Source organism: Crocuta crocuta, unplaced genomic scaffold (genome assembly GCF_008692635.1).
Source record: "Crocuta crocuta isolate KB4526 unplaced genomic scaffold, BGI_CrCroc_1.0 scaffold48, whole genome shotgun sequence".
NCBI classification, from domain to species: Eukaryota; Metazoa; Chordata; class Mammalia; order Carnivora; family Hyaenidae; genus Crocuta; species Crocuta crocuta.
The window spans coordinates 8265743-8277383 of record NW_027533089.1 but is presented as its reverse complement, the minus strand read 5'-3'; the positions used below and the strand labels follow the sequence as shown (position 1 = coordinate 8277383).

At 45.8% G+C, this 11641-nt stretch overlaps 1 protein-coding gene across 1 annotated transcript in view; it reads right to left on the bottom strand.

Annotated features, from left to right (window-relative positions):
- Nucleotides 1-4456: 4456 nt before the first annotated feature.
- F3 (coagulation factor III, tissue factor) overlaps nucleotides 4457-11641 on the bottom strand; it is an 11462-nt gene continuing 4277 nt past the window's right edge. The window contains exons 3-6 of the mRNA XM_077746183.1: nucleotides 10179-10369; nucleotides 7493-7671; nucleotides 6794-6953; nucleotides 4457-5446 (exon numbers count right to left, since the gene is read on the bottom strand). Of these exons, the coding sequence (XP_077602309.1) occupies nucleotides 5310-5446; nucleotides 6794-6953; nucleotides 7493-7671; nucleotides 10179-10369 (667 nt within the window). The 3' untranslated portion in view covers nucleotides 4457-5309. The remainder of the gene's footprint in view (nucleotides 5447-6793; nucleotides 6954-7492; nucleotides 7672-10178; nucleotides 10370-11641) is intronic.

Below are 11641 nucleotides of genomic sequence, written 5' to 3'. Positions count from 1 at the left end.
GAAAACAAATGCAGGTGAGGATGCTGGGGAAAGGGAGCCCTTGTGCACTGTCGGTGGGAATGTAAATTGGTGCAGCCACTGTGGAAACAGTACGGAGGATTCTCTAAAAATTAAAAATACAAATACCTTACAATCCAGCAATTCCACTTCAGGGAACATATCTAAAGGAAATAAAAACACTAACTTGAAAAGATGCCTGTACCCCCATGTTCATAGCGGTTATTTGCAACAGCCAAGATATGGAAACAACCTAAGTGTCCATCGATGGATGCATGGATAAAGAAGTTGTGGTACAATGACATAGTCTTCAGCCGTAAAAACAAAAGCAAAACCCCAAGAAAGTCCTACCATTTGCAACAACATGGGTGTGCCTTGAACGCATTATGTTCGATGGAATAAGTCAGAGAAACACAAATACTGTATGATCTCACTTATACGTGGACCCTCACAAGAACACCACCACCAGTATCACAGAAAGAGATCGGACTTGCGGTTACCAGAGTGGGGGTTGTTGGCAAGAAAGGGGAATTGGAGGAAGGTGGTCAAAAGCACAGAGGTCCAGTTAGAAGATAGAGGTGCACTAGGGTCGGGCTGGAACAGGATGACTTGCAGCGTGGCTATGAGGCGCACAGGAAAGTTGTTAAGGGAGTCGGTCTTAGAAGCAGTCAGCACAAGGGGATTATTTTCCCTTTTCATCCTCCCTGTGTGACATGGTGGATGTTAACTAAACCTAGCGTGCCAACCATTTCACAACATGTGAAAATCAACCTATCACGCTGTACGCCTTAAATGCATACAGTGATGTATTCCAATCCTTTCTCAATAAAACTGTGAGAAAAAACCTGCAGATTTCTAGTTCCGTAAGTCTGAGGTCAGGGTTAGAAAATCACTTTTCTAACAAGCTCTCAGGTGATGCTAATACCTCTGGTTTGGGGATCCCCGCACTTGGAGGGCCATTGGATGGAGCTAACTTTGGAGCACAGCAATGGTTTGGAAGGAAATGAATACAGTTTCTTTCAGGGAATCAGATGTGCCAACATCCAGACAGTTTCCCTTTAAAAGGGAATAGTGTGATACTCTGGTTTCTCTTCAGATCGTATAAATCTTTTGCCTTCTAAAAGGGAATAGTGTGGCTTAGCCGTTGGTCCAGGGAGGATTTTAAAAATGGGGACAAGTGGGAACTCAGGCATGGAGCAAAGTGTAAGCAGTATTTTTTTTCTTTTAATTGTTTATTTGCTTTGAGAGAGAGCGAGAGAGAATCCCAAGCAGGCTCTGCACCATCTTGATCCCACAAGTCCTTGAGATCATGACCTGAGCTGAAATCAAGAGTCTGAGGCTTAACTGACTAAGTCACCCAGGTGCCCCAAAGTGTAAGCCATATTATGAAGGGATGCCAGCAGGGCCTGGGACTGCCCTACAGAGCCGCAGACCTGCGTGGGGCCCGATTTAGGAAAGAGAAAGCGCCTCTTCTGCCTCCACAACAGCTGATGAGTGAAATGCCACCAGTGCGCTCTCATTCTTTTTAAGAGTATGTCTCTAGGTAAAATATTATGATGAGTCACTGACGTCTTAATGTAAATGATTTTTAAATCCTTTTTTTTTTTTTTATAGTTGGAACGGTGGGATGATGTGCTCTGAAATACCCTTGACCCTTCTCCCCGTACAGTCAGTCCGCAGGCCTGTGATCCTTGCTCGAGGAGAGATAACACGAGCCGAAAGCAGAGAAAAGTGGAGTTTCCTCTGGTTCTGGACAGTCTGGACAGCCAGGGCTAGTGCACAGACAGCAGATTTAAGGAGGACGTGGCCACGGGAAGGGGCGAGACTCCTCACACCTCCAGCCTACCACCCTCCCCCAGGGAACATTCCGGAGCTGGAGGGAGAGGCTAGACACGGGAAGGGGAGGGATCCGAGGCAGGAACAATGGCAGTGGACACCAGTCCAGGGGGAAAGTGGATGTCCCGGGGAATCGCCACATCACCCGAGATGGTTTCTGCCAGCTGCTGCAAAGGGAGCCTAAGTGAAAACGAAGCCAAGTGTTAAGAAAAATGAAGAACAATTATCCACTATAAGCTTCTGAATGGAAGTCACATTGCAACAGTAACAAACCTCAGGTAGTCATTGGAGAAGCAATAACATGTTAAATACACATGTCTTAGAACAGGTAAAAATTGCATTTGGGAATGAGTTTATTTCCTAGTTTACGGACAGAGATCATTGTTCATTTATGAAGAGACCGAGATTTAGATTATAAGCCCATCGGCTGTAACTAGGGTAAAAATGCCTTTGGAGTTCTCAAGTTAAACTTCATCAATCATTTAAGACCATAATTTAAGACCATAAAAATCTCTTTCAAAGCCAGGAAGTTGAGTTTAGTAACAACTGGCTTTATGATGCTTTAAGGGCTGGGATAAGTAATGTGTTTTTGGCCCGCTGGGGGGCAGTAGTCTCCGGAGAGCTGCCAGCCATGACTTGGAGGGTTTCTGCCCCTCCTCCCCCCGCAGGGCGCTAACTACTGTGCTCATTTTAGCAGCAGCTGCTCAGTCTCAGCGGAAAGGACAGGTGGGGAAACCTGAGGCGTGGCTGCAATGTGCGGAATGAAGCCTCCCGAGCATTGCAACGTGGCCTCATTGGGATCGGTCATAAATTCCTTCCCTGTGAACAGCCAGACACCTCATTAGTACCCAGACCTGCTTTCACTCAGCCCGTGCTCACTCTTCAGCGGGACCGTTCAAATTCCTTAGATTAGGAGGCCCTGCAGTCACGGAGTGCTGTGATTATCCCTGGCGGGGAAAGAGCAGCCTGATGGAAACACTCCTTCAGATGCCCTCTCTGGGTCGTGTTCTGCCCCCCATCTAGTGCGCTAAGCTCTCTGTCCACGTGAGCAGGCTTTGCCGGTATCGGCCCAAGCCCTCTTACTTCAGGACATGCCCCGCTGGCAAGCTCCCCGCTGTTGACTCTGCTGCACACGCACCCCCTTCTTTCACTGGCACAACGGAAGGGCTGCCAAGTGTGCCATTCAGCCTCTCCAGCATCCATACAGACGGCTGAAGGCAAGCAGCCCAACAAAACTAGCCCTATTCTCCTTGATTTCTCCAAAGTTTCTACCGTCCATGTTGCTCTCAGGCTGCCATGTGTAGGGGAAAGGCACAGGTTTTTTTGCCCATTCTTCCATAGACAGTGCTGTTCTAGCAAACCTTTCATGTTTAGAGTGTTCTGACAATACTTGAGTTCTTTGGAGAGGAGGAACAGATGAACTTAAAATTTATCAACAGCTGGACAGTGAACGGATTCTTCAGCTATTTTAGTGTCTGCTCAGGTCTCCTTGGTGGGGCCCCTCCCAGGTGGGTGTGCCATCTGGAGGCTTTTCCTAGACCGCCCGGCCCAGCCTTTCACATGGGAAGCGGATGTGGCCCTGCCACATGCTGGGAACCTCACCTCCATCGCGGATTAGAATCCTCTTCCAATACAGTAGTGAGATCAAGACTGTTCTGCTCTGTTTTATTTATATTTGAATATTTCTAGTTCTCTACTCTAGACGGAGGTAATGCAGTCAATTGGACGGAGCCACGACTAAGAGCCTGCTGGCCCCGCCACTATAAAGGGGCAGTAAACGTGAGCCGGACCCAATCCCACCCACAAAGAGCTCTCCATTTAGTTTGCTTTTTAAATTTTTATTATTTTTTTTATTTTTGAGAGAGAAAGAGAGAGGGAGACACAGAATCCGAAGCAGGCTCCAAGCTGATAGCAGAGACCCCCAGTGCGGGGCTTGAACTCTGGAACTGTGAGATCATGGCCTGAACACTCAAATGGATGCTCAAAGGTCAGACGCTCAAACGACTGAGCCTCTCAGGCGCCCCTCAATTTAGTTTGCTTTTAATAACCTCGAGAAACTCCACTTCTCCATCTTATATTGTCATTTCATCCAATTTTCTTTGAAGACAATAATCCTAAGAATTTTTCCCTTCTCCTCTCCAGCTTTCTTCTCCAACTCAAACTGATGCCCATAGGAAGACATCGCATCCTCTAAATCTGTAGTCAATTGAATAATTTTCTCTCTTCCCTCTAACACCACAGTCCCTGCCATTACCATGTGATGGGCGGTGCCTCCCTGCAGGCAAAGTATGGTCAGGCGTGGTCAGGTGTCTTGATGGGGCAGTGGCATGGGGGCAGAATTTTTTTTTTAACAATTTCTTTTTAATTTAAATTAAATTTTTTTTTGAGAGAGAGAGAGAAAGTGCACGCACAAAGTGAAGCCTCTGGTTTGGGCCTTAGAATGAGAACCTAATTAAGAAGAGCCATGGTAAACTTGCAGCCACCAAACTAATGTAGGAGAGAATTCAAGGTAATGCCATGTGAGCTACTGAGAATTTTCGGGCCATTTGTTACTGTAGCAGCGCCAACTGATACAAAGGCCAAATCATAAACAATCCATGGAAGATATAATCAAGACAATAGCCACAATTCCCAGTCACCTTTATTTATATAAAAGTATATTAAATAAATTATCTCCATATATACAAACAGAACAATATTCTATAAATAGAAAATCCCCATGTATAAAACCTCTTTAAAAATTATATAAATATATACAGTATTGACCATAAAAGCTATAAGTACCTTAAATCATAAACTCTCTGTGGTTTGTATAGTAGTCTTATAAATACGTAGTTAGCTGTCAAGTGCTTAATCAATAGTGTGTAAGTCAAAGTGCTAACCCCTAAGGTGCTTTAGGAATGTGCCCCAAACACAAATCTTCTGCATTTCACACATTCACATAAAAGTTTGCCAATCGTTTTGAACCTCCAAGAGAGCTCAAAAAAAGAAGCAGAAGACCCTAACCACCATATATCACAAAAGGAGAGACATAGGTTAGACAAATCCACCCAATTTCCATTTTACTCTCCACATGATTTGAAGTCAGCTTCTCACAAGCTTTCCAAAAGTCTACCCAGGATTTTCTTTAAGGCATTTGTTCATTTGTTTTTGATTAGACAACCTGGTTTCATTTTGGGTACAGAATATATATTCTAGAACAGGATATGTGCAAAAGGCGCCATGGTGTTAAAACAGAAATTTTAAAAACCTGTAATTGGTCGTACCGTTCATGACATTTCACAATGTCTAATGCTGATGTTGAAAGCAGAATGCTAATTGTGAGACTAGGTCACATAAAGAGCTATCGTTGAGCCCAAGAGTCTCCATGCTCCCAAATACTCGTCTGTGAGTGCATATATTCTATGCTCTTGAAAGTTCTTGGTCGCAGTGCAACACGAACTGTGCTGTGGTCGGCGGCTCCAAGGGCGTGTTCTTTATGCAACGTTGAGTGGGGAGCTCTCCTTCCCCCCTTGCCCCCGGCGCCCCTTCCTGCACTTGTACAGGGATACCGCCAGGATGACGGTGAGGACGATGACCACAAGCACCACTATTCCAATGACGAGGAGCATTTCTGGAAAACAAAAGGTCCCAGTCAACTTTGACAGCCCGAATCCCATTCATCAGCGGGCAGAACCAAGGGTGTAACTACAAATTACACCAGCCTGCTTTTGTGTACTTTGAAATTTCTTTCCTCCGCTCTTTCCACAACATATTTTGATTAGGGAAGAAAGGTCAAACCCTAGATGTTTTCGGGCAATTGACAGTGGCGAAATCACTTAATGGGCTAACTTAATAAACCGGACAATGTTCACAGCCAGGAAATGGGAGCAAGAAGAGCTGTTGGAAACAAGTGGCTAAAAATAATGCTGGGTTTGCTCGCAACGATTTTAATAGTAGAAGATGAATGGTCAGTGCAAAGAGCAAGATGCACAGTGCTGGCAGGGTTCAGGTGACATAGAGGTGATCATTGGTTGGGGCAACAGGGAGGGCTCCCTGGTGGAGGAGGCATGTGACATGTCCTCAAAGGAGACATTTTAGTAGATGGAGCAGAGGCAGGGAAGCAGCGATCTGGGTGTGCATGAAGACAGAGAGGCAGCGGAACTCCTGCTGTCTTGAGGGAGATGGCTGTGAGGACCGTGGGTCAGGACGGTCTGGAGGGGAGCAGGACCAGATGGAAGGCCAGCCTCTTTCTTCCGTCATGGTCAAGCAACAGGAGAACACTTATTTAAAAGCGCTTTTAAATTTTCAAATCTCATCTTAGCAAGGAGCTATCCTGTGATTCTTCAGATCCCAGACTGTCCTCAAAGGACTTTCCCTATAAAGCTGTGGGGAGACTCGGGCTTTCAGCTTCACGGGTGAGTCTGAACCCCCAGCAGCATTTCCAGTTAGGAACCAGTCCTCACAAGGGGTCTGGGCCCCGTGTGTGCACACACACTCATGAAGGTTTATCTGCTAGATGCAATCCCTTCCCTTCATGGGTTAAACATCCTGTCTTCTGTGACAACAGCCCATAGCAGGTGCTCACAAATGTCTAGTGGGTGCAGCTGGTCCAGAACTCCCCCATAACTCCCAGGATCAGAACTGAAGTATGAAAAAAATACCCAGAGAAATGTGTGATTTGATGCTAAATCCTAAATACGCACTGTGTGTCCATTGCTCAGCCATGAGCTTGGCACATGGTGGGTGCTCAAGAAAACACTAGCTCATACCAGGGAACAACACTGGAACATTTTCAGATGCCACAAATTGTAAGAGTATCCCGCAAGCAACATGACCCAAACAGACAAACAGCAACAACAACAAAAAAACAAGTCTGTTTCTCCCCAAAGAAGAAAAGGACTTCCTGGTTCTGAGGGCGGAGCCAGAACTCTGCAAGGTCTTGATGCCTCCCAGCAGAATAACGGGCAGAGCCACTCACCTCTGGACATACCCTTCTCTTGGCTAGTGCACACGATGGGACTTTCTGGACTCTTTTGGTTCGTTTTCCGTGATGGAATCGATGCTTGAACAGTGAAACAGTAGCTTTCTCCTTTATCCACATCGATCAAAAACTCATTTGTGTTGGTCTTGGCTGTTTTCTGTGAAAAGACCAAGAGTTCTTAATTCATCTGGGCTCAGAGTGAATTCTCTCACCTTCACTAAAGTCAACTGTAGAAGCAAAAGCCTACAGGGGCACACCGGACATATAAAGGATTAGATGTGACTTGGCTGATCAGTGCCCCCTGATAATGGCTAAGGATGCTTCTTCCTAGATCAAAAATACCCAACTCAGGCACATCCAACCCGATTTAGCTCCTCTAGAAGATATTGCAATAAAGGGACAAAAGAAGGAAGCATTCATTGTGAACGGGAAACAGACTTTGTCTCAGGGGTCCTCAAGAAAGGAAGAAATGGGCGAGCTGGCAGGAGCCTCAGAGATGACCTGGTCCAGCCCTTGGCGAGGGGCCCCGCCCAGAGTCACAGGTAGAGCCCGGAGAGCAGGCACCCCTGCCCCTCCACCACACTGCTCTCACAACCACCCCATTCTGGCACCTTTCAATTGAGGGAAGAAGTGGGCTGTAAAGTCAAGGATCCACAATTTAAAACAAGTCCAAAAACCAAATGAAAGTATCCTCACCTTCCCTGTACTTGAAGCTTTCCAATAATAAAGTGTGTAGCTTAAGTCTTTGCCAAAAACCTTCCGGAGGGTTAGGAATGTGCCGTTCATCCTGACTAAGGTACGTGCATCTTGTATGGTCACATTCAGTTTTGTCCCAACTTGCTTGTGACTCTGAATCATTGGCCGTCCGAGCTTTGCTAAAACACAGAAAATGAACTTCATTGGAACCAAAGAATTCTATGCTAGGTAGAATCGCATTTAGTTATGGCGGTTAATAACAAGCCAGTCCCTCCTCGTAAAGCAGCTGAGTAGAATTGGCTTCCTGCAGGCGGGCACTCAGTGGCTGCAGGGCGGGGCACCCTATGCAAATATAACAGCCACAGATGTTTAAATTTCCTTGTAGTCACATTAGAAAATGTGAAAAGGAACAGCTGATATTAACTTTAATAATACATTTCATTTAATCCAAAAGAGCTAAAATATTATCATTTGGCATGTAATCAATATCAAAAATTCTGGAGATATTTTTCAAAATCTGGTGTGTATCTTACACTTACAGCATTAGCTGTGAGTGCTCAGTGGCATATGTGGCTAGTGGCTGTTGTATTAAAAAAAATTTTTTTAACATCTATTTATGTTTGCAAGACAGAAATACAGAGCATGAGCGGGGAAGGGGCAGAGAGAGAGGGAGACACAGAATCTGAAACAGGCTCCAGGCTCCGAGCTGTCAGCACAGAGCCCGATGCAGGGCTCGAACTCACAAACCATGAGATCATGACCTGGACTGAAGTCGGACGCTTAACTGACTGAGCCAACCAGGCGCCCCTAGTGACTGTTGTATTAAACATACAGTTGTGTCCAGTTCCATATTTGAAATACAGTAACTTAGGGGCTGTGGGAAAGCCCAGGAAATGTCCTTGGTACCTGAAGGACCCAGTGGTAACTGCTACCTCCTGTGCTTAGGAGGAAGGACAGTCAAATAATCCCAGTAATTTAACACGAATTATATGCAATTATACATGTGTGTTTGTGTGAACACATGCAAAATTAATATATAAAATACTTTCTATCTTACACCAAGAAAGGATTTGAAGCGACTTGTAAAGAAAAAAAAAAAAAACTCAGGAAATATAAAAGGAGGAAAGAGTGTCATTGAGCCTGCACCGTCACCACAGTGGCTGTGGTGGCCACGCTCCAGCTGAGGGCCCGGGGGGACATGGGAGCGAAGGTCACAGAGGAGTCTGAAGGCAGGCTGTGGCAAAGAGGGGATCAGGGAAGGCAGACAGATTTGCTTGGGGGTCAGGCTGCGCCCTATTTCCACCCTCCAAGTAGATACCGGAGGGGTAAGGCGGCTGACTGCTCCTCCACTCTCTTACCCTCCCGCTGGGAGAGAGCCTTCTCACTGGGCCACCGAAGGGGTAATACGAAAGCACCAGATAAAAAAACATGACACACGTCCATTCTAACCTTTCGTTCTAATTCGTCTGAAAAGCACAGCTGATCTCACCCAGTGCGATGTGCTGTGTCTGTTTATTTAAAATACCTAGTTCAGAACCACAGTCCTGACCGGAAAAAAAAAAAAGTTGCAATCTCCTACTTGGCAGTGAGCCTGTGCATTCCCTTTTTAGATGCTCAGGTCAGCTTACTGGGACAAAGGCTGGGGAGGAAAGCGTTCCTCGTTTTCAAAACCGACACGAAGGAGGCAGGTTTCGAGCTGGCCCGAGGGCCGGCCCGGCACAGAGTCACGTGCCGCAGATCGTGGTCAGGTCATTTAAAAAGGTCCACGACAGCTAGCTCAGAGCCTGGAGCCTGTTTCGGATTCTGTGTCTCCCTCTCTCTCTGATCCTCCCCTGTTCACACGTTCTCTCTCTCTCTCAGAAATAAATAAAACATTAAAAAAAGTTAAATAAAAAAAGGTCTGCAAGCCTGACTGTGGACTCAGAGGGATACCGGACCTGCCCCCTGGATTTATGACTGGTGGGGAAAACCCTGAACGGGGACTTCTGGTCTGATAATGGAAGAGAAAATTCAGGAGATTTAGAAGCACTTGTAATATATAATCTCCTAAATATCCTCCTAGACCCTGACTCTCCAGCTTTGGTGGATTTCCTGCTCCCCTGCGCCTCCAGCCAGCCAGTTGCTAGCAGGGCCCAGTGACAGAAAAAAGTTACTCAATGACACCGTTAGCAGCTTTATCATTCACGTTCTGTGAACCTCCTAGCACACCTGGACTGAGCCAACGGCGCTGTGGCACTTACCGATCTCTGAGAAAGAGGTTGCGTTTAAGGATGAATTTTCTTTCTTTGTTATTTATTTATTTTTAAATTTTTATTTTTGAGAGAGAGAGAGAGACAGAGAGCAAGCGGAGGAGGAACAGAGAGAGAGGGAGACACAGAATGCAAAGCAGGCTCCAGGCTCTGAGCTGTCAGCACAGAGCCCAAAGCGGGGCTCAAAACCCATGAACCGTGAGATCATGACCTGAGCCGAAGTCGGACGCTCAACCGACTGAGCCACCCGGGCGCCCCTATTTATTTATTTTTTAATTTACATCCAAGTAAGTTAGCATATAGTGCTATAAGGATTTTAGGAGTAGATTCCAGCGATTCAACAGATGAGTATTCTTTATGGAATGGCCCCTGCGAGTCACAAGCTCACAAAAAGATTCAGACCAAGGATGAAAGGCTGTTACACACTGGGTACTTACTCTCTAAGTAAGGTGTGAACTCTGGGGAGTTTGTAAATGGAGGCTCCCCGGTGTAATCAGTGGCGTCAGCTGGATAGGACAAGACCCGTGCCAGGTATGTCTGATTCACATTGTTCACGATCTCGTCGGTGAGGTCACACTCCGTGTCTGTGGTGTAGAAGCATTTGCTTTTCCAGTTTCCCAACCTGGAGCTGCAGGAAGGAAGAGCATTATGATCTGCATCTGAGATAGATGCTTTCTGGCTGTGGGGCCGTGTTCCATGAATACCACCCACAAGTAGTTTGAGGAGGCTTTTGCTATGCTGAGTCCTTTAGATGTATCTGAGTCCTCACAGCAACCTGGGGATGGCTCTGTAATTACTCAGTTTTCCCAGGTAAGGCAACTGAGGCAAGGCGAGATTGGGTGACCAGCTCAGAGTCCCACAGCAGGGCTTTGAGCCACACAGCACTTTGCCCGCTGGGTCTGTGCTCTTAACCATTTGTTAAATGTCTTTATTAAAATGTAGACAATTTGTTAGGGTTACATGGGAGAGAGAGCAATTTTCCCATCAAGACCCAATTACTTGTTATAGTCTACTTACTAGAGCATTGTAGACAACACTTATTTTATCACCTTCTATATTCTGTGTAGAATATAGTCAATGCAGTAAAAATAAAATCTACATAATAATATATTCTATATCTTACATTTGATTGTGACCATTTATTGGTCGTTGAATATAGTAGATTCATCATTGAATCTACTATATGCCAGGGCCCTTTATATAGACGACTTCATTTGATATAATCCTTCCAAGAAGGGATTGGATCTTTTTTTTTTTTACATATAAGGACACACGCTCAGAACTATGTGTACAAGGTCGCATAGCTGATGAGTTGAGGGCTGGGTCTGTCCATTTCATTATACTACACGCCTCCCTCACTTTACAAGATGGGAATACAGCTCGTCAACGTTTACAATGTAACAATAAAGGCAGGATCTAAGAGTCTGAGAGACTAAGAAACTAAGATCTTTCTTTTGTAAGACGCCATTGAAGAGGAAATAGTTTAAAGAACTGCTAAACATGAAATTATTCCGAAGGACCAAAACAACTTGTAGATGACTGCCCCTGCTACTGGATCCACAGACTTCTGTCCCTCGTATATTGACAGCCACACCGTTCTCTCCTCCAGCGTCAGGGGCCGCCAGAGAGCCCTGCCCATCATTCAACACCGTGCTCCAGTCCCACTTTCTCTGGAAATCTCCAGATCTCCTTTCTCAGAATTGACCTCTCTCTTCCCTGTCCCCAGCGCTGATACCTCCATGAAAGCACTTACTGTGAACTTAGTACCAGGGTCCGTGCTTGTGTTCCCTCCACCCCCCGTTATGCAGCAGCGCTAACTTGAGGGCTCACATGTCGCCAGGCCTTGGTGAGTGTTAGGTCAGGCCTTGGTGAGTGTTAGGTCGTTAGCACTTACAGGCCA